This window comes from Caretta caretta, chromosome 4 (genome assembly GCF_965140235.1).
Source record: "Caretta caretta isolate rCarCar2 chromosome 4, rCarCar1.hap1, whole genome shotgun sequence".
NCBI lineage: Eukaryota > Metazoa > Chordata > Testudines > Cheloniidae > Caretta > Caretta caretta.
In genome coordinates, this window is record NC_134209.1 from 30,667,024 (window position 1) to 30,690,572 (window position 23,549).

Consider the following 23,549-nt stretch of genomic DNA (forward strand, 5'->3'; position numbering starts at 1 on the left):
CATGCTTTGTGTGTATATAAAAAGATCTTCTACACTTTCCACAGTATGCATCCGATGAAGTGAGCTGTAGCTCACGAAAGCTTATGCTCAAATAAATTGGTTAGTCTCTAAGGTGCCACAAGTACTCCTTTTCTTTTTTAGAGGGAGAAGAGCCACTCTGTGATCCCTAGTGGGCGGAGCCAGACTAGGCTCGCCCCCTCCTGCAGAAAGCTAAGGGGTGGGGCAGGAAGTATAAAAGGGAGAGCCTGTAATCCAGTTGAGTCTGAGCCAGAGAAGGGAGCAAATATCTCCTGGCTGCTGCAGCTTCCTGGAGCAAAACCTGCACTGTGCCTTGCCATGCCCTGCCACTGGAGGAGACTGACCCAGGCAAAGAACTGCCAGGACTGCCACTCACCACATACGCCGAAGAGGCCACGGACAATCCTGAGCTGCAGGTACATGATAATGGGCAAGCAGAAAGTAGCCCAGGGATGGCCAGCTATGGTCCGGTTGTATTGCTGCCTGAATCCAGGTCAGTGTGTTGTGACTGGATTCCCCCCTGACTCAGTGGAACCATTTGCCACTGTTAGGGCCCTGGGCTAGGACCTGGTACAGTAGGGTGGACAGCTTCCCCACCTTGGGCCAAGGGGCCTGCATTTGTCTGCTGTCTGCCTGCATGAGGATGACAGACTGTTTGGTGTTCCACGCTGCCTGAAGGCCTGAACTCTCTAAGACTATTTGATTCCTCTGTCCTGGCTGAGGGCTGGAGCCCCGAGACTGTTTGTTTGCCCTACTCTCTCCTGCCAGAAGGGTCTGGACCCCACCGCTTGAATCACAACTTCCCTGAAATGGGGCAGTGCCCCTGTGATGTGGTGAGGCGGAGTGGCCTCTCACTGAGCCAGAGAGGGAGGGATGACCGCTAACGCACTACAGTAGCTGAATGCAGAATTAGAAGGAAATTCCATTTGTGGAAGCCTGCAGTTTCCCTTTCCTTACATGGGAATAACCCAATCATAAACCAATACATCAGGCTGTGACTATTTATATACTGTATCTGCAATTAAGATATGTTTAGAGAGTACACTTCTATCAAAGACCAGATAGTTCTTTCCCAGTGATTCCCTTGCAGTCACCTTTTCAGGAGCAGCAAGACAGCATTGGCAGTGCTGGCATCTAGTCCAGTAGTTGGTTCATCTAAGAACAAGACTGCAGGGTCAGTAATGAGTTCCATTCCAATATTGGTCCTTTTTCTCTCTCCCCCAGATACACCACGAATAAACAGGGTGCCAACCTAGTGCAAAAGAAGCATCAGACCTTTAAAAGGAGATTTCTTTATTAATTAATTTTTTATTAACATTCTCAAAATCCAGGAAAATATTAGGGCTAACTTCAGGTGTTAGATCAGAAATATTTACATGAAACAAAAACATTCACATGATTAAGAGATGAAATTATAGCAATGCTTCAAAAATGAACCAGTTTTCTAACAAAAAAATCCATTAAGATCAAGTTAAGATTGTAAATTTAGGTAGCTTTTTAAAAAGCGCCTTATTAGAAGGCTGTAAATTTAAAACAAGAAAAATCTGTCTCTATGCTGTTAATCCCCAGGACTTCTAAGCACCTCAGGATTAAAAAAAATACATATAGACCCATATTTACAGTGTGTGAATGGTGCCACAAATGGTGGGATGTCGGGGAGCAAAGTGCAGTTCTATTCTGAAAAGTGAATATGTAAAAATGCACTTTCTAAGTCAAAAGATCTGCTCCCTGCATGTATGCAAAGTCATATCTGGTTACTTTCAGGACAAAAATAATTTGTACTGCTTTTTACTCCGATGAGAGAGACTGAGATGTCATCTGTTCTTTTAACAGAATTATTTACTAACTTCCATTTGCTCAACCAATCCGTGACATCTGTACATCCCCCATTCACTGAATGAGATTACAGAAGTATCAAAAGGCATCATTTGATATGCAGTATCTTTATTATTGGTGATAATGTGCTCGAAAGAAAGAACTCAGCTTCATCTACAGAACCCAGGGTTTAACTACAGAGATGGAAGTTAGAAAAAACACTTTTTAAATTGAACACATTTGATATAGAAATCACTGAGATACTATGTATAGAACATCACAATGCCATTTTTCAAGCTTCTTTTCAGAGTAGATGTATACATTAAGGTAGTCTTAACTCTGAATTTCCTGCTTTTCAAATGTTTGTTGATTGTAACTACAACATTCTAATGAGGTTTTGTTTGTTAGTTAAATGTTATGTAATTACAGTGCTAACTTTCTCATACCTTAGCTTTTTGTTTGGTAATATTAAATACCATGTCATGCTATGCCATGTGTAGTTACCTTGGAATCTGCCACTTTGGCCAAATCCAGTTCCCTGATGATTTGGTTCACTCGTTCCTTCTTTTCCTGTTCAGCCACAGTACTTGGCAAACGGAGTGCAGCTGAGAACTCAAAATTTTCTCTCACTGTCAGGGTCCCCATAACCACATCATTCTTACAAGACACAAAAATATTAGCAAGTTTTAGAATCATAGAATATGAATTTGGAAGGGACCTCAGGAGGTCATAAGTCCAACCCCCTGCTCAAAGCAGGACCAATCCCCAACTAAATCATCCCCGCCAGGGCTTTGTCAAGCCTTACCTTAAAAACTTCTAAGGAAGGAGATTCCACCACCTCCCTAGGTAACGCATTCCGGTGTTTCACCACTCTCCTAGTGCTAAGGGGATTTCCACTAACTACTTACGTGAGTAAAATTACTTTTGTTTGAAAGTTAGGGCCCTATTTATCTATGGATCAAATGTGCAGTCCTTATCTCATCAAAACTTAAATAGGAATTTTGCCTGAGTGAGGACTGCAGGATTCAACCCTCTATCTATTAAATTACTGGCATAACTGTACTGGTCAAACATAGGTGCTGGAACTAGGGGTGCGGTAGCACCCCCTGGCTTGAAGCAGTTTCCATTATAAACAGGCTTTACAGTTTGGTTCAATGGCTCTCAGCCCCCGGCTATACAAACTGTTCCAGTACCCCTGTAGTCACGATGTCCCTCTGCATGTTTTCCTATGTACTTTCTTGCATGCCAACCACTGACTCTACAGCAGGGGTTCTCAAACTAGGGGTCAGGACCCCTCAGAGCGTCATGAGGTTATTATATGGGGGGCCGCGAGCTGCCAGCCTCCACCCCAAACCCCGCTTTGCCTCCAGCATTTATAATGGTGTTAAATATATAAAAAAGTGTTTTTAATTTATAAGGGGGGTCACACTCAGAGACTTGCTATGTGAAAAGTTTTTCCTAATATCCAACCTAAACCTCCCCCACTGCAACTTGAGACCATTACTCCTTATTCTGTCATCTGCTACCACTGAGAACAGTCTAGATCCATCCTCTTTGGAACCCCCTTTCAGATAGTTGAAAGCAGCTATCAAATCCCCCCTCATTCTTCTCTTCCGCAGACTAAACAATCAGCCTCTCCTCATAAGTCATGTGTTCCAGTCCCCTAATCATTTTTGTTGCCCTCCGCTGGACTCTTTCCAATTTTTCCACATCTTTCTTGTAGTGTGAGGCCCAAAACTGGACTCAGTACTCCAGACGAGGCCTCACCAATGTCGAATAGAGGGGAACGATCACGTCCCTCGATCTGCTGGCAATGCCCCTACTTATACATCCCAAAATGCCATTGGCCTTCTTGGCAACAAGGGCACACTGTTGACTCATATCCAGCTTCTCGTCCACTGTAACCCCTAGGTCCTTTTCTGCAGAACTGCTGCCTAGCCATTCGATCCCTAGTCTGTAACGGTGCATGGGATTCTTCAGTCTTAAGTGCAGGACTCTGCACTTGTCCTTGTTGAACCTCATCAGATTTCTTTTGGCCCAATCCTCTAATTTGTCTAGGTCCCTCTGTATCCTATCCCAACCATCCAGCGTATCTACCTCTCCTCCCAGTTTAGTGTCATCTGCAAACTTGCTGAGGGTGCAATCCACACCATCCTCCAGATAATTTATGAAGATATTGAACAAAACCGGCCCGAGGACCGACCCTTGGGGCACTCCACTTGATACCGGCTGCCAACTAGACATGGAGCCATTGATCGCTACCCGTTGAGCCCGACAATCTAGCCAACTTTCTGCCCACCTTATAGTCCATTCATCCAGCCCATACTTCTTTAACTTGCTGGCAAGAATAGTGTGGGAGAGCATGTCAAAAGCTTTGCTAAAGTCAAGGAACAACACATCCACCACTTTCCCCGCATCCACAGAGCCAGTTATCTCATCATAGAAGGCAATTAGATTAGTCAGGCATGACTTGCCCTTGGTGAATCCATGCTGACTGTTCCTGATCACTTTCCTCTCCGCTAAGTGTTTCAGAATTGATTCCTTGAGGACCTGCTCCATGATTTTTCCAGAGACTGAGGTGAGGCTTAAATTTTCCTTTATTTATACCATGTTACAGTATTGTAAAGAATAAGGATTAACTTCTGCAGGAAAGGAAAACTACACAAGACCAAAGTTCACAAATATGATACCTGTGATGCAAGAGTCCAACAGAGCTTTTCCATCAACAAGCAACGTCTTTTCAGATTTATGCCTCATCCTTTATAATTAAATGCTCTCTTTACTTTTGAAATCTTATTAACATTGTTTAACTTCTCACGGTGTTATCTGTGCTGAGGGATTTCATGCCCATGAACTCGGGAGATTCCCCAGCACAGAGAAGTCCCAACATCTAGTGGTCTGTTTCCTTGTGCTGGAGAATGCCTGTCTGTGGGAACCTCTCACGAAATAAAAGCCCAAACCCTTAGTGGATTGGATTCCCAGTGCTAGATAATCTAAAACCACGTTTGGGGTGGGGGGGATATGATAGCGGTCTGTAAAATCATGACTGGTGTGAAGAATGTAAATAAGGAAGTGTTATTTACTCCTTCTTATAACACAAGAACTAGGGCCAGCAAATGAAACTAATAGGCAGCAGGTTTAAAACAAACAAAAGGAAGTATTTTTTCACACAACGCACCGTCAACCTGTGGAACTCCTTGCCGGAGGATGCTGTGAAGGCCAAGACTATAAGAGGGTTCAAAAAAGAACTAGATAAATTCATGGAGGATAGGTCTATCATTGGCTATTAGCCAAGATGGGCAGGGATGGTGTCCCTAGCTTGTTTTCCAGAAGCTGGGAATGGGCAACAGGGGATGGATCACTTGATGATTACTTGTTCTGTTCATTCCCTTTGAAGCACCTAGCATTGGCCACTGTCAGAAGACCGGATACTGGGCTAGACGGACCTTTGGTCTGATCCAGTATGGCCGTGGGAAACCCCAGGACAGGGAAAGTCCATCCTCTGAATGGATGAAGTTTCACCATGTTAGGGAATCCAAGACCATGTCTGGCAGGTATTCTCCAGGATAGGAAGTGCCGCCCCCAAGAGTGGCAATGCATTGTGCTGATGAATCAAAGGCTATACATAGTATGGATTCACCAGGGAAGGGAAATGATGTCCACTGGATATGGAGTTTTCCTGCGCTCTGCCTATAAAGTCAGAGCCCAGCTGACTCCGTTTGCCAGCTGGACCTAATCTCTGCAAAGTGAGGGGAGGGCAGTAGTCTTTCCCTAAAAGATTATGGTACCTAGTTTGGAATTGCGGGAGAGAGTGGTCCTCTGTGGCAGCTCCCCAAAGATGGAAAAGGCCAGCTGGCTAGCGCCAAATCATATCAGCTGAAAAGATGGAGGAATGTCCATGGAACAAGCCCCACGTGGAGAAGCATAGGAAAGATGGGGTACAAAACATTGGTTTTGTGCTGATCCCACATTAATGTTGACTCTGGGAGGAGTAATTTCTCAGAAAAGGTAAAGTATGTAGAACCATTTTCTGATCGCTGTAGCATTGGTCAAAATAACTTAATGGATTTTAATGGAGTTACTCTGGTTTACACCTTTATATCTGGGCCCACAATCTGGCACGTAGTATACAGATGGTATTTTAGCTAGATAGGATAATGTTCAGATTTAAGATAGCGAACAGTTGGAGCCTGAACTATATGACAAAGTCTTTTTAAATGGTGGTCTCTCAAATAAGACTCCAGGAGTTTGCTGAATTTTAAGTCTCTTTAAGATCAATAATTTTTTTAAATAAGAAAATTCAGATAACTTACAAGCTTTCAAAGCTAGTTTTTGGTCATAAATGGCTGATCCATAATCTGCTGCTACTCTTCCACAAGCCAGCCCGTCAGCCCTCCACACCCCCCCCTCCCCAAATTTACTGGGAATAATTAGTCAACTATAACTCCAATATGGTCCCTACTCTGGACGGTCCCTACAACAAGTCACACTCCCTCTCCTCATAACTAGACCTGAAAAGCTATGTCTACACTGCAGCTGGAAGTGAGCTTCCCAGTCAGGGTAGACAGACAGACAGCTAACTCTGCTCAAACTACTGTGCTAAAAATAGTAGTGTGGACATTGCAGCTCAGGCTTTCAAGATCACCTGACCCTCTCAGTCTGAACTGAAGTGACTAGTCTGAATCTCGTCCAGAGCTGCAACATCCACACTGCTATTTTAGCACACTAACTTGAGTGAAGCTAGCTAGGAGGCTTGTTCCCAGTAGCAGTGTGGACATATCCTAAGCTCTCTCTAGGATATTGCACTTGGAGGCAAAAAGAGCAAAGCAGAAATCTGAATACAAAAGTAATAACAGGACAAATGAAAAAACTGTATAATGTAGATAATTTTGTACACAGTTAACACAGTTGGACCCTTACCCTGACTGACACCTCAAGACAATACTGTAATAAAAATAATATTGAAATAAATGTAAAGGAGACACATCTGAAACAATCAGCAACTGCAGGTCATTTTCCTGCAAATTTTCAGCAACAATTAAAAACATAACAATTGGGTTGAAAATAAGAGAAGGATTTCATTGTTTTTAACATCTTCTTGTAGTCTTTGAGGCCAATGAAAATAAATTCAAATTCAGGTGAAATTCAGTCAGGGTGATCCAATATAATAACCAAAGTGTAGTAGAAAATGGAAAAACTACCGAACATCACATGAGGTGTTCGTTTACAATAGGAAAAAAATCATCAAAAATTGGGACACTAGAAAAGGAGTAAGAAACACTACACTGGTTTCTACATTTTTGTATCAGGTTCTTTTGTCAGTAAATTTTATATCATAATTCTCATCACGGGTCTGTATGAATCAATTAATGGTTATTTTTAATCCAGATTGTGTCTCTGTCTCTCTGTCTCTGGAGGGAGGTTAAAACAGTAAAGGCAGGTAGTAACTGCAGGCTCATTTACCTGTACCACATATCCAGAGATGCATTTAAAATTGGCAGGCCGAGGAGCTCCATTTATCAAAATCTCTCCAGAGAGTCCGTGAGGATCTTTCCTTGCAGCTAAGATATCCAATAGCCTAGAAAAAGAAAAATCAGGCTCCCAAAAGGGTTCTGAAGAATAAATCTTTGAACCGTGGAGTAGGTGGAAGATAAATTTGGCATACAAATCCAGTTAACAAAATGTGTTGCACATGCAATTTTGATGCTGAAATGCAAGGTCAGTTTGTCTCCTGTGACAAGATCTGCTCACCCAATAAGCAGAGGTGGAACTGTCAGGGTTAGGGCTCCCTGATTTTTAGGGAGCCTTTTTGCTGGCCCTGGCAAAGGTTTGAGCAGCCTATGAGCTGCTGTAATTTATGCCAGCTGGAAAAGTTTCCAAAACTTAGATTTATATGACAGATTCTGTTTGTACACCTAAATCAAGTAGCTGAACTCCAGATACCTTATTTTTGAGCATGGAAATCTGAGTTATCTTTTGGGTGATAAAGATACAGTTTGAGACATACTAATTAAGAGTTTGGGTTGAAGCCATTTTGAACACTTGGCTCTTGTGTTCCTAATCATCCATACTATAAGTATGCAGGCACATTTTCTGTTTGGCATGGTTTCTCAACATGAGGAATACAGATAATGTAAAATAAGTCCTTTCATTGCTTCAACACTTACGAAGATTTGCCACTGCCAGTGGGTCCCAAAATTGCATTAAGGCCAGGTCTCATAATCCCACTGCAAACAAAAGCAACATTTCCTGAAGTCACTGTTTTATTTGTAGACTAATTCATTTAATTTGAAAGCCTTGTTTGTCTGTTGTTGTAAAACAAAATCCTTTGGGAACTGGTGAAGTTCCTCAGCTATGTGAAATAAAATTACTTGCTAGAAAAAAAAATTTTTATAATTTTTTAGTTTTCAAATATACAAAATTATATTTCAATTTTAGAGGCTTTTTTTTTAAGCCACATTAAGCTCCTCTTTTTCTCCCGAAGTTCAGGTCCAACTGCATACCTACTTTAGTATGGACATTTACACATTTTTCCTTCGGACTTACAGTTGTGCCTACAAACTGGTGACTTGCACACAAACCTGACTAGGCAGCTATTTGCCATCAGAACTAAGATGGGCCTTGAGTTAAGCACCTGCAAACTGGTTTTCAAACTCTCAAATACATCAGGTTTCAGAGTAGCAGCCATGTTAGTCTGTATCTGTAAAAAGAAAAGGAGTACTTGTGGCACCTTAGAGACTAACAAATTTATTAGAGCATAAGGTTTTCCACTGTATGCATCCGATGAAGTGAGCTGTAGCTCACGAAAGTTTATGCTCTAATAAATTTGTTAGTCTCTAAGGTGCCACAAGTACTACTTTTTTTAAAAAAAAAATACATCAGAGTTTCAATATGAATCACAAATTTCAACTGAACTGAGATTTCTTTGCTGTGCTGCAAACAATGCTTCTGTATAAGGGTTCTAAACTACCAGCTCAGATAATTAACTTTTTTTTTCAAATTATCATACAACATTTATAAAAGTAATAATGCATCCAACTAGTAATATATTTGTACAGAATTAAGTTTAAATTAAATAACACACAACTGATGTTGTAACCCTCTTATGTATTAATGTATCAATATCACATTATGTTTTATAAAATACAAAAGTTAACATCCAAAGTGTGAATTCAAAAACTGTATTTCTTACAGTAATTTCTTCAGTCATTCCTGAATCTATCTGATGGACGTTGACATGAGGTTGTTGACTAATTTGTATGAAAAAGAAAATTAACGTACACTAAATATTTTTTTAAATACGTACTTGATATCTTTCAAAATTTCTTTAGTAACAGCTTTTTGACAACATAAAAAGCCACTCTTCACTTTCACTCTGTAGCAGATGTTGTGAAAGGTCACAGTGGCTTCTGCAGGAAACTTTTGCTTTTCTATAGAGGACAGTTTTTTCCAAGGGAAGCCATTGGTACTTGGTTCTGATATCTGAATACTGCTGTGTGGCTGGTTCTCTGTCATTCTGGAAGGATGCTTCTGTCGTTTATAACAAAAATATTTATAGTAAAAGTTACCATAAGTGCATTCACAATATAAAATCAATAGAAACAAGTACCTGAAATATAATGTTAATGTTTTGTTGTTGGATAAACCTACATGTATGGTAACATTCACGACACTCTCATATCCTACTGATTCCTCTTTTTTTAAAAAAAATCAACTATACAATAACAGCAAGATTTCAGTCAATCACAGCATACTAAGACTGAAGCAGGGACTAGCAGCTATAAGCCCTCAGCGTTGGGGCTCCCAAGAGCACAGGGCAGACAGGACTCACCTCCACCTGCAGGAACCTCCTCCAGCTGAAGGAAGCGCTTGCACGTGGAGGCTATAGATTTATATAAATCAATGTAAAGAAATGGTAATGAGGCTAAAAATAAATCAACCAAACCAAGAGTTATAAAGACTCAATTGTTTTACAGTGATTTATTTAATTTGAGTATATATTTATATTTGTAATGTTGTATTGACTGAAGTGCTTTTCATACAGACCATTTTTTGCACAGTATTTACTACTGCTTAACTTTACTTTAAATAAGAACTAAAAACATTTCTATAAAGGGACTGAGAGTTATCTACTTTCTCTATAGCTTCTCTGAAAGGATATTTGTATGTGGTTGGGGTGTAGATAGGGGGGTTGTATGGGTGGGGTGTAGGTGTAAATGGGGGTGCCGTTGTGTATGGGTCATGTGATGTATGTATTTGTGGGGTATAGATTGGGTTAGATGTGTATGGGGTAGATATAGGTGTATGGGTGGGATGTAGGTGTAGATGGTGAGTTTAGGTGTGTATGGGTGGGTGAAGTATGTGGTTTGGGTGAGGTGTAGATGGGGGGTTGTATATGGTTGGGGTGTAGGTGTATAGATGGTTGTGGTGCGGACTGGGTGTAGGCGCGTCTGAGTGGGGTGTAGGTGGGGGGGTTGTATATGGTTGGTGTGTATGAGTGGGGTGTAGAGTGGGGGGTTGTATATGGTTGGGGTGTAGGTGTATAGATGGTTGTGGTGCGGACGGGGTGTAGGCGCGTCTGAGTGGGGTGTAGGTGGGGGGGTTGTATATGGTTGGGGGTGTAGGTATGTCTGAGTGGGGTGTAGATCGCAGGGTTGCATATGGTTGGGGTGTAGGTGTGAGGTTGAACCCCTCTCCCCACAGCACAGTTATCATCACCCTTAGGTTGCCCGGCTCAAGGGGTAGGTGCTCCTTGGATTTTCAGCTGCTGCTGGACCCCGGCCCCGCTCCACTCCCGGACTCAAGTCCGCCCCTCCCTGCGGCAGCGGAGCGCCTCTCCCCCCCCGGCACTGGCCTGCGCGGCAAATGGGCAGGCGAGGAGGATGCGCGGGCCGGCACGTGGCGAAGTAGGCTGGCGGGTGCTCGGTTCGCGCTGATGGGGCCGGACGCGACTCCTGGCTTGGGAGGGTCGCGCCTGCCCATTCCCCCCGTTCTTACTTCTCAGGCAGCCCCGCTCGCCCGCGCGCAGCTGTGTAATGCCCCCCGCCCCCAGCCCGTGCAGCGAGTAACGGCTTTAACGGAAGCCACTGGCGGCTGCCACTGGGAGCGCGCGCATGTTTCAACGGCCCGGCCAGGGGCGCAGGCACCTCGCTCTTTGTTCTCTGCCTGTGCACTGGGGGGGGGGGGGCGGGGCTTGCTCTACGCGCCAAGCCGCGCTTCTGCGCGCTTTGACCCCCCCCCCGGCCCGCTCCATAAAAGCGTCTGAGAAAGAGAGCACGAGTGTGGCTAGTGCGGGGACTTCTGTGCAACTGACCAAATGGAAATAGAAAATCCCCTCCAATGTTTAAAAATAAACATCGGTCTCATGCACTGAAATTGTATTTTTATCTAGAGAAATACATTCTGCCAAGGGTAGCTATGTGGTTATCCTGGAAAGCTGTGCAATAAAATCCAATATTCTCCTTTTAATATTACCCATTTGTAGATATGTGAGGCCAATTTCAAGAACCGCGTGTAAGTGGTTGGCTCTAACAACAAAAGAGGGACTAGGAAAATAATTCACTGAAATCAAGAGCACAGTCAGAGAAAAGCTTTATTTATGAGCATGGTACAAACCCATCGTCATTTGCTAAGGAACCTGCTGATTTTAAGGCCACAGCATTGGTGAGCTATCGGCTACTTTGATGGTAATTTACCTTGACTGTGATAGATGATTTTTAGAAGCTTTGCATAATAAATATCAATGTTACATACAAGTTTGCTTCTGTTATAGAGGAATATATCATTTGCATAAACTGTACAGTTCAGATATCTGAATGGAGATTCTGACAAAACAGCTTATTTTGTGAAAGGTCTGAAGGAAACACATAATTAAATAGTACACAGTATTATTGAAATCAGTTCAATGAACGTTAAAAGGTACACTTAATATTTTAATTAATGGAACAAACACACATAATATGAATAAGTAACAATCAGCTATACCACCCGAAAATTGTGTCAGCCACTTACATTGCTGTGTGACTGACCATTAAGTCCCAAAAAGGTTAAAAATAAAATTTCAACCATTCAGAAACCAGCTTATTCATAGATGCACAATATGTTTTTAAAAGACTGTACTTTCCAGAGATGATTTGCTGTGACTGAACAAAGTAAACAGGTGTGATCTCTATGCTAGTCAGAATGTCAGTATATTGGATAGTGCAACAGTGAGCAACCATCATTGTACCAGCATCCATCAGACACCGTTATGAAACAGTGTTATGAAACATATGAAACTGTTATGTTATAAAATCAGGTTTCAGAGTAGCAGCCACTTTAGTCTGTATCTGCAAAAAGAAAGAGTACTTGTGGCACCTTAGAGACTAACAAATTTATTTGAGCATAAGCTTTTGTGAGCTACAGCTCACTTCATTGAATGGATGCAGTAGAAAATACAGTGGGGAGATTTTATATACACAGAGAACATGAAACAATAGGTGTTACTATACACACTGTAACGAGAGTGGTCACTTAAGGTGAGCTATTACCAGCAGGAGAGCGGGGGGGGGGGGGAAGCTTTTTGTAGTGATAATCAAGGTGGGCCATTTTCAGCACTTGACAAGAACGTCTGAGGAACAGTGGGGGGGGGGGGGGGGAAATAGTTTTACTTTGTGTAATGACCCATCCACTCCCAGTCTTTATTCAAGCCTAAGTTAATTGTATCCAGTTTGCAAATTAATTCCAATTCAGCAGTCTCTCGTTGCAGTCTGTTTCTGAAGTTTTTTTTGTTGAAGAATTGCCATTTTTAGGTCTGTAATCGAGTGACCAAAGAGATTGAAGTGTTCTCCGACTGGTTTTTGAATGTTATAATTCTTGATGTCTGATTTGTGTCCATTTATTCTTTTACGTAGAGACTGTCCAGTTTGGCCAATGTACATGGCAGAGGGGCATTGCTAGCACATGATGGCATATATCACATTGGTAGATGTGCAGGTGATCGAGCATCTGATAGCGTGACTGATGTTATTAGGCCCTGTGATGGTGTCCCCTGAATAGATATGTGGGCACAATTGGCAATGGGCTTTGTTGCAAGGATAGGTTCCTGGGTTAGTGTTTTTGTAGTGTGATGTGTGGTTGCTGGGGGGCTGTCTGTAAGCAAGGACTGGCCTATCTCCCAAGATCTGTGAGAGTGATGGATCGTCCTTCAGGATAGGTTGTAGATCCTTGATGATGTGTTGGAGAGGTTTTAGTTGGGGGCTGAAGGTGATGGCTAGTGGTGTTCTGTTATTTTCTTTGTTGGACCTGTCCTGTAGTAGGTGACTTCTGGGTACTCTTCTGGCTCTGTCAATCTGTTTCTTCACTTCAGCAGGTGAGTATTGTAGTTGTAAGAGTGCTTGATAGAGGTCTTGTAGGTGTTTGTCTCTGTCTGAGGGGTTGGAGCAAAGGCGGTTGTATCGCATAGCTTGGCTGTAGACAATGGATCGTGTGGTCTGGTCTGGTCTGGTCTGGATGAAAGCTGGAGGCATGTAGGTAAGCATAGCGATCAGTAGATTTCCAGCATAGAGTGGTGTTTATGTGACCATCGCTTATTAGCACCATAGTGTCCAGGAAGTGGATCTCTTGCATGGACTGGTCCAGGCTGAGGTTGATGGTGGGATGGAAATTGTTGAAATCATGGTGGAATTCCTCAAGGGCTTCTTTTCCATGGGTCTAGATGATGATGTCATCAATGTAGCGCAAGTAGAGTAGGGGCATTAGGGGACAAGAGCTGAGGAAGCGTTGTTCTAAGTCAGCCATAAAAATGTTGGCATACTGTGGGGCCATGCGGGAGCCCATAGCAGTGCCGCTGATTTGAAGGTATACATTGTCCCCAAATGTGAAATATTTATGGGTGAGGACAAAGTCACACAGGTCAGCCACCAGGTTTGCAGTGACATTATCGGGGATACTGTTCCTGATGGCTTGTAGTCCATCTTTGTGTGGAATGTTGGTGAAGAGGGCTTCTACATCCATGGTGGCCAGGATGGTGTTTTCAGGAAGATCACCGATTGTCAAGGTTCCTCCCCCACTCTGAACTCTAGGGTACAGATGTGGGGACCTGCATGAAAAACCTCCTAAGCTTATCTTTACCAGCTTAGGTCAAAACTTCCCCAAGGTACAAAATATTCCACCCGTTGTCCTTGGACTGGCCGCTACCACCACCAAACTAATACTGGTTACTGGGGAAGAGCTGTTTGGACGCGTCCTTCCCCCCAAAATACTTCCCAAAACCTTGCACCCCACTTCCTGGACAAGGTTTGGTAAAAAGCCTCACCAATTTGCCTAGGTGACTACAGACCCAGACCCTTGGATCTTAAGAACAATGAATAATCCTCCCAACACTTGCACCCCCCCTTTCCTGGGAAATGTTGGATAAAAAGCCTCACCAATTTGCATAGGTGACCACAGACCCAAACCCTTGGATCTGAGAACAATGAAAAAGCATTCAGTTTCTTACAAGAAGACTTTTAATAAAAATAGAAGTAAATAGAAATGAAGAAATCCCCCCTGTAAAATCAGGATGGTAGATATCTTACAGGGTAATTAGATTCAAAAACATAGAGAACCCCTCTAGGCAAAACCTTAAGTTACAAAAAAGATACACAGACAGAAATAGTTATTCTATTCAGCACAATTCTTTTCTCAGCCATTTAAAGAAATCATAATCTAACACATACCTAGCTAGATTACTTACTAAAAGTTCTAAGACTCCATTCCTGGTCTATCCCCGACAAAGACCAGCATATAGACAGACACAGACCCTTTGTTTCTCTCCCTCCTCCCAGCTTTTGAAAGTATCTTGTCTCCTCATTGGTCATTTTGGTCAGGTGCCAGCGAGGTTACCTTTAGCTTCTTAACCCTTTACAGGTGAGAGGAGCTTTCCCCTGGCCAGGAGGGATTTCAAAGGAGTTTACCCTTCCCTTTATATTTATGACACCGATGGATTGTAGTTTCCTCAGGAAGTCAGTGGTGTCTCGAAGGTAGCTGGGAGTGCTGGTAGCGTAGGGCCTGAGGAGGGAGTCTCCATAGCCAGACAATCCTGCTGTCAGGGTTCCAGTGCCTAAGATGATGGGGCGTCCAGGATTTCCAGATTTATGGATCTTGGGTAGCAGATAGAATACCCCTGGTCGGGATTCCAGGGGTGTGTCTGTGCGGATTTGTTCTTGTGCTTTTTCAGGGAGTTTCTTGAGCAGATGGTGTAGTTTCTTTTGGTAACCCTCAGTGGGGTCAGAGGGTAATGGCTTGTAGAAAGTGGTGTTGGAGAGCTGCCGAGCACCCTCTTGTTCATATTCCGACCTATTCATGATGACAACAGCACCTCCTTTGTCAGCCTTTTTGATTATGATGTCAGAGTTGTTTCTGAGGCTGTGGATGGCATTGTGTTCTGCACGGCTGAGGTTGTGGGGCAAGTGATGCTGCTTTTCCACAATTTCAGCCCGTGCACGTCGGCGGAAGCACTCTACGTAGAAGTCCAGTCTGTTGTTTCGACCTTCAGGAGGAGTCCACCCAGAATCCTTCTTTTTGTAGTGTTGGTAGGAAGATCTCTGTGGGTTAGTATGTTGTTCAGAGATGTGTTGGAAATATTCCTTGAAGTCAGAGACATCACAAATAGGATTCTAGGTCACCACAAAACTGTATCCTGTTCGTGGGGGTGGAGGGGCAGAAGAAGAGGCCCTGAGATAGGACAGATTCTTCAGCTGGGCTAAGAAAATCAGTTATGAAACATGGCTTCATACTTTTGATAAATGCCTTTGTAGAAAATACACTGTAATTATATGTTATCTGTTATATAAGTATGGTTTGAACTCACACATGGTAGCTGGGTTTCTCCCCATGACTTTAGGAAACAGCAGTAGCTAAAATATAAATAGAATTAATGTCAACAACAAAGGTCTGAGACATTTGGAAATTTTAAAACTGCAGCTGACCTGATTTATTTTGCTAGTAACCTAAAATCAAGAGGAGGGAGGATTTCCGTAAAGAAAATTAAAAATGGTGGGATACGAGCATTTAGGACTTCAGGGGAAACCATGCTGCAGTGTATTACAACCCATGGGCATATAAAAGGGGTCTTCAGTTTTTTCAAAAAGTGTTTTACTAATGCTTCACTAATGACAATGCGTATGTTCTCAAGCCCCAGACACAACCTTTTCTGTCCACCATTGAGAAAGACATGAACACATCAGTGATAATGAAAACCAAACTAACACTATTCCCAGGTACATTTGGGCACAATCCTGCAGCCCTACTGACCTCAATTGAACACTAAGGGCTGCAGAATTGGGTTCTTTTTACATGCTTTTATAACTTATTAACACATTTTATTTCATATTACAAATTTCACAGAGAGAAAATGAGTCAGTAGCAGGACTGGTGGTGACCAGTTTATTTATGGATGATCTAGAAGAGCGTAAATGTTGAGACAGTAAAATTTGTGGCTGACAGAAAATTATTTAAGCTAGTCAAGACTAGAGAGGATTGTGTGCAATTTCAAAAGGACCTAACACACTTAAATAATTGGGCCACACAATGTTAAATAGAATTCAGCATGGACAAGGGCAGTAATGCATACTGGAGGGAACTTCACATACATAGTGACGGAGTTTAAATTGTTACCATGTGAAAAATATGAAGGCAGCTCATTGAAGAGGTACAACAATGGAAAAAATGTTAAGATGTTAAGCTCTGCTAAGATGGATAGTGGAATACAGAAAGCATTGTAATACCATCATAACCAGATAGTACGTCCTTTGAATAACACATTTATTTTTGGTCACCACATTAAAAAGACACACTATAGCTGCAACAGAAAAAATTGCAACAGAAAAAATCCTAAGGACAACAAAGATAATTTCTTGCACCGGAACTGAGAAGCCTTCCATTCAAGGAGAATAAATACAGAGTTATATAAATTAATTAACAGAATGTAGAATATCTTTAGGGTACACCATCTACCGCTTCAGATAACACAAAAACAGGAGGTACTTGACATAAGGAAATTTAAAATGCAACATAAAGTGAGAATTAATTTACCTGAGGAAACTACATATTAATGTATTACAGCTATAGTATGTTATTAATACAGTGTTGCCAGCTCTCACAATTTGATCATGAGTCTGGTGATGCTTGGTGTTTTCCTTAAACCCTCAACAGCTGGAATCAAGAGATTACATGAGAATTTCAGCTCTCACTTCAAAGAAGTTTCTAGCCCATATGGTTACAGAATAAAGCTTGAAAACATGAAGCAAATTCACCCAAAGAGCTCGGAAACCAGAAGACAAATAAAAATAACCAAAAAATATTACTTTAAAAAAAATCTCACAATGGAAATAGGATACCAAAGTAGATTATTGGTCTGTTGCTGTATGGTAATTTCTGTGTTTCTAGCTGAAATACTGTGCAAAGAAAAAATGCATTATATTTGGCATGTATATTTTAATGCACATTTTCCCATGCATGATAGTTAAGGTTTGTATTCAGCAATACATATTTCCACATTACTGAAGCCATGCAAACCGATTTTACATCTGACCAGTAAACAGATGCGAGAGGCGGGGCAGAGCCATAACCTCACCCTCTGCCTGCTCCTCCAAGTCCTTTTGTGGCACTATGCACCCCAAGGAATAAGACCGCCCCAGCATGCCACAACTAACCGCAGGGGCTACAGTTCTTCCTAGTTCTTATACAGAGTACACAAAGGTTAGGCAGCTTCTTAGCCTTCCCCTCACCACCACCAACTATGCATCCATGTAAGGGCCAGGCAAAATCTGGCGCATGGCAAACACGACTACGATGTGGTGGAATGTATGTGGAGGAGGGAAATAGGAGAGATAAAATTAGTGATCCAAGACCTTAAAAATAGATTTTCTTTTTTGTCATAGTATCACTCTGGATGTGCAAAATTAAGAAAATTTGTCCAACCATGGAACCTTTTCGTTGTGGATAGAGCCATTAATTATTACCATTTCATAATTGTTCTGTATTTTAACAAATAGCATATAGTAAAGAATTGACTTTACAATTGGTCTGATGAAGAGATGAATACTCTTATGTATATTTCATGACAATAAAAAAAATTCAGGCATACTGTAAATTTCAAGAAAGTGCATTTCAATGAATATTTAGTATTGCTGAAGATTTTTGTTAACTTTGTTACATTTTGAGGCAAGAGGTAAAAGATACAAAAGAGTACTGTTAACAAAAATCAAGTCAGTTTTCTAACTTATGAAACTATTCAAACAATGTGAATTACAGTATATTTACACTTTTGTTTTAAGATAACTTTTTCATGAAGTGCAGTTTCAGATAAGAAATTGTAAGGAAAATTATTGTCATGCATGCAAGAGCCACATGATTCTGCCACAGGCCCCAGGAAGTTGCCTCAATTCCTTGGGTTTTCAAATATTCTTCTCCAGTACAATACCTAAAAATATATGTAGAGATTTTTAAAAGTGAATCCTTTGTTAGGTATCTGTTATGTTATGTTCATTTAAACTGGAATTCCACATGACGACAAAGGCATTTTGGCAGCAGCCAAGACTTAAGAAAAATGCATGGAGACATTTCACGTCAGGAGCTCCTGACCCCAGAACCCAAGGATTTAAATTCCATTTTTTCCTCTTGATTGACTTGAGATAAGATTACAACACTTTACACACATTTAAACTACACAAAAAGGGTGGTCCAATGGTTAAGGTGCTAGCCTGGGACTGAGGAGCCCAAATTCAATTTCCAGTTCTGCCACAGACTTTTTTGTGTGTGACTTTGGGTAAGTCACTTAAGGTGCATCTATACTTAAAATGCTGCAGTGACGCAGCTGCACCACAAAGCACTTCAGTTAAGACACTAACTACCCCAACAGGAGAGGTTCTCATTGGCATAGGTACTCCACTTCCCCAAGGGGGCAGTAGCTAGATTGACGGGAGATTTCACCCATCAACCTAGCACTGTCTACACCGGGGGTTAAGTTGGTTTAACTGCTTCACTCAAGGTGGTTTTTTCACATCCCTGAGCAACATAGTTATACCGATCTAATTTCCCAGTGTAGGCCAGGCCTTAGTCTCACTGGATATGTCTACACTCCATCTGGGAATGAGCCTTCCAGTTCGGGTCCACAGACTTGCACAAGCCCGGCTAACGCTAATCCGCTAAAACTAGCTGTGTGGATGTTGCTTTGACACTCTTGTTCAGGCTCTCAAGCCTCCCATCCCATGCTTGGGAGACCCAGGTGCAATCTCTACACAGCTAATTTTAGCATGCTAGCTTGAGTCCCACTAGCACAAGTCTATAGATGCAGGCTGGGAGGCTTGTTCCCAGATGCAGTGTAGACATACCCACTGTGCCTCCCCAGTCTGTAAAATGGGGGATAATAGTATTTCCTTTCCCCACAGTGGTGTTGTGAGGATAACTACATTAAAGCCTGTGAGGTGGTCAGATACTATGGTCAGGGGATCATATAAGTCCCAAGATAAGAGATCATTTTCTTTTCAATTAATAATTTTATTTTTCATGTCGTATGATGTTGTTTTGTGGGGTTTTTGTTTTAATAGACATAATGAATGCAAAATGACAAAGGCATATCGATATTGCTATGAATATCTTTACTGATTCTTTTGTTCATGGCCTCTGTAGCATGTTATCTTAGCACATACAATGCAAAAAAAAATGCTTTTTTCTTAAGACGAAAGAAATATTACTTTAAAGAATCCTACTGTAGGTGGTGAATGCACATCAAATTCTCTAGCACTCAAAAAAACCTTGCAATCTTGTGTTGTAGTGGAATTCATTTTAATGCAAAACATATACTTACGGTTGGCTAACCTCTGTGCAGTTCATATCAGTCTGACTTGTATTAGTGATACCAGTGCATAATTTCAGATCAGTAAATTCATTAATTTGCAAAGCCTTTTAAGATAAAAGAAAAAAACAACAACTGAATTACTATTAAAGCGATGACAAACCAACTGGATCAGATACTTACTAAAAATCAAATTTATCTTCAAAAATTGTATGGCATCATAGCTTCTGATCTCAGACAAATCCATCTTTTCTAACATAGTGTCATAGCTGATTTTGTTGTAAGAGTATAGTTGTATACATGATGTAAGAATATAGTTTATTCAGCACCCCATATGACAGTGGTCATCTATACAGCAGCTATCTAACCCAGCACTTTCAAAAGACTCCATATTTTCCACCATAACTGCATTACTGACTCAGCTTCCTAAAAATAAGATCATAGTAGTTAGAGATGGAAAAGATCCAACTCTTATGAAGTCCACCTCCTGCAATTGCTTATATGATTCCACCTATTCACTTCCAGGTTTTTTTAAAAAGCTAAATATTCTGTGTGATTGAAGCAAATATTTAAAAGACGAAAAAATTCTTTTGTTTTTAAGTAATACAATACTGTTTCATTTTATATAGTGTTTTTATGCAAACTGTATCCTAATATAGTTGTAACTGAGATATATATATATATAGTTATTTAAATACCTGCACATCTCTTAACACTTGCAGATAGGAGACACTTATCTCTTACAGGTTTCAGACTGGTAGCCGTGTTATTATGTATCAGCAAAAACAACGAGGAGTCCTTGTGGCACCTTAGAGACTAACACATTTATTTGGGCATAAGCTTAGGGTTCATCTGATGAAGTAGGTTCTAGCCCACAAAAACTTATGCCCAAATAAATGTGTTAGTCTCTAAGGTGCCACAGGACTACTTGTTGTTTTTACCTCTTACAACCACCTTCAGCTGCTGTATCCATAAACTCCTCATGCCACCTGACTATGGTGACCAGATGTCCTGATTTTATAGGGACAGTCCTGATATTCAAGGCTTTTTCTTATACAGGTGCCTATTACCCCCCATTCCCTGTCCCGATTTTTTCACATTTCCTATCTGGTCACCCTATACCTGACTAAAGTATGCCATGTCAAGTTTTAATTTCAGTATGTTTCAAAAACTTGCCCATTGGTCACTAATCTATGAAACCTGGATTCATTTCTCCCATCAGATTCAGATGGTCCCTTTTGACAAATGTTTCTAAACACAATGCACCAGAAAACATAGCACTTACTGTCATGCCATATCGAGGGATGCTCAAATACTGCAGCCAGGAAAGCCAAGACAAGATGCTTGTGAGATTTACCAACAACCCGGAGAAAATCTGTAGACAGTAAAGACACAATAAAAAATCTAAGTCCCATTTCACAGGAAAGTGTTTCAGTCCAGAGTCACCATTACTAATCAAATGTGCACAAGTAACTCCCATTAAATCTATATGCTATACAGAAGTCTGATTGTATTACACTGGGGGATAATAAGGGGTTTATATCCTCCAGTCAGAGCACAGAGAAATTTACATGAAAGTAAATTTCAATAGAGGTTGGTTGCTGGTGTACTATGCTTTTAGTTGTTAGGGGAGAACCCCAAATCAGGTTTTTGCTAAGTTATGGTTTTTAAAATATGAAATTGTATTTTCTATTCTCCAACCTCTGCCTTTGCTTCTTTATGGCAACTGGACCAAAAACAAGGCAGACAGGCACTTTTGAAGAGCCACACTAAGTGTGTTCAGGGAAAACTTTCCCGAAGTAGCCCTGAGATCACTGTCCAATGTGGTGTTTCCCCGGGTGGAAAACTGGACATGCTTCTATCCACGCTGCTTGCAGCCAACTCACATCTATTTCGTATGTGGCCTATTAATAGATAGTTGGGTTCCTTGTTGATGGTTAGTAAGTTAGTGGTCTCATAATTTAAGGGACTGTGGGCTTTACCTGTGGCTGAGCTGAGGAGAGCAGGGGAAATGTGACTGTAAGCCACTTCTCTGCTCCCCCAGCCCTGGATCAGCTAAGGTCCTCTCTAAATCATGCTGGCTGCAACAGTCCTACAGGGAACTATGCACTAGTTGCAGAGCAGATGGAGCATCATGTACCACACCACATCCACTCTTACCACTGGCATGATCCCTCCCCTCTTCTTCCCCATTATTTTTAATCACTAAAACTTGGCCCTAACTAGAACATCAGATCCAAAACCCACCTTAACCCCAAATTTCTGGAGAAGTTCAGAAACAAGCCTGAACTTTGATTTCTTGTTAATGTATTGGGACAAAGTGGAACATGAAAGCCCCAGATTCTTGATTTTTTTTGCAGAATTCAAATGGAGATCGCCATCTGGCTCTGAACTTCACAGCTGCTTGGGTTTACATCTAAATAAATAAAAGCATAATAATGCTACTCACAATCATAAAAACAAACGTGATGGTCATGAGTAGATTAGCTACAGCTACCACATCCTGTCCTGTTGCAATTGCTAGCGCCATAGCAGTGGCCGTGTAGGATACCATCGTAATAGTAAACATCATTATAAAGAAGGCATCTGCTCTTGGCTTCAAACCTTAGGGAGCAGAACAAGAAGGCTGTCAGTATAATTTTGTCAGCGCTTGTACCATAGTCAATGTGTACTATCTTAATATATGTAGTTGGCCCCACTTATGAGAACAAATTTTGTGGGAGGACTGATTCAAGGAAATCTGCCCTCCTTTCACCACCACACCATACATTTTGGATCACTGGCTGCAAGGACCAAGGATCAGTGTCCCAAATTCCTATGCCTTGCTGATTGTGGGAAGGAGTTCAGACTCCCATGGGCACAAAGACTAGGGATTTTGTCTAGAATAGAACTGATGTGTGTATTTGTGGAAGGAGTTTGGGGATTGTAATTGACTTTTTCAATGAAATGGAAGGAGAAAAAGCTGTAATGTGTCTCAGCCAAAACAAGATAAAGGAGGAGATTTCCTGATTCACTAAGAGCTCAAGTTATCACCACAGAAAAACTGAACAAGAAGCAGCTCATGCCTCACCCCATACAGCAGTAGCTCACATGCGATAAACATCCAATAGTATTTCACTTGTTTCCAGTGGGGTCAGGTCTCCCATGAGTCAGGGGTTGTTGGCGGCTGTAGATTAGGCATTAGTTTCTGAACCACCCCTGTTTCACAGCCATGTAAATGTTCTCTCTGTATATCCTAATAGTGTCAATAAAGTCTGCTGCAGTTTCCACGGTATGCATCTGATGAAGTGAGCTGTAGCTCACGAAAGCTCATGCTCAAATAAATTGATTAGTCTCTAAGGTGCCACAAGTACTCCTTTTCTTTTTGCGAATAGTGTCATAATGTCTCGTTTGTTTAAGGGAAAAAGTCAGACTAGAGCAAGTGATGATTTTTGTTCTGTACTTGCATTCTGCTAACAATGGTGCTGGAACAATTTGTATAGTGGGGGTGCTGAGAGCCATTGAACTAAGCTGTAAACCTGTATATAATGGAAACCACTTGAAGCCAGGGGGTGTGGCAGTACCCCCAGCACCCCAAGTTCCAGCACCTCGGTCTGCTAACATCTTATTATTATTAAGTTTTGAAACATCCTAACAGTTTGTCTGAATTTCTTGCTCCATGAAATATTTCAGTCTGACCTTCCTGAAATGTGTAGTGAGCATGGTGTTTGAAACTGCATTAATGGTCTAAAATGGATGTCTGCAATTTTAAAATTGTCCTTACTACCCGGGGAAACGACTGAAAAGAGCAGGCTAATATCAGTTTCCAGGAGCTTGAGGTTTTTATAATCACATTTTTCTTTGATGGGGGGTTTTATCAGCATGGCCAACTGTAATGAAAAGTATTTCGTGATAGAAT

General features: G+C 41.5%; 2 protein-coding genes across 3 annotated transcripts in view; both read right to left on the reverse strand.

The window, feature by feature from the left end:
• The window catches only part of LOC125636250 (broad substrate specificity ATP-binding cassette transporter ABCG2), a 45,570-nt gene extending 36,143 nt beyond the window's left edge, over positions 1-9,427 (reverse strand). The window contains exons 1-5 of the mRNA XM_048849113.2: positions 9,140-9,427; positions 8,001-8,060; positions 7,297-7,411; positions 2,338-2,490; positions 1,113-1,270 (exon numbers count right to left, since the gene is read on the reverse strand). Of these exons, the coding sequence (XP_048705070.2) occupies positions 1,113-1,270; positions 2,338-2,490; positions 7,297-7,411; positions 8,001-8,060; positions 9,140-9,348 (695 nt within the window). The 5' untranslated portion in view covers positions 9,349-9,427. The remainder of the gene's footprint in view (positions 1-1,112; positions 1,271-2,337; positions 2,491-7,296; positions 7,412-8,000; positions 8,061-9,139) is intronic.
• Positions 9,428-16,600: 7,173 nt separating this feature from the next.
• The window catches only part of LOC125636249 (broad substrate specificity ATP-binding cassette transporter ABCG2), a 39,013-nt gene continuing 32,064 nt past the window's right edge, over positions 16,601-23,549 (reverse strand). The window contains exons 13-16 of one of the 2 annotated variants that reach the window (XM_048849112.2): positions 22,101-22,255; positions 20,937-21,026; positions 19,664-19,758; positions 16,601-18,277 (exon numbers count right to left, since the gene is read on the reverse strand). In XM_048849112.2, the coding sequence (XP_048705069.1) occupies positions 18,127-18,277; positions 19,664-19,758; positions 20,937-21,026; positions 22,101-22,255 (491 nt within the window). In that variant the 3' untranslated portion in view covers positions 16,601-18,126. The remainder of the gene's footprint in view (positions 18,278-19,663; positions 19,759-20,936; positions 21,027-22,100; positions 22,256-23,549) is intronic. The other variant, XR_007356523.2, reaches the window with a different exon arrangement.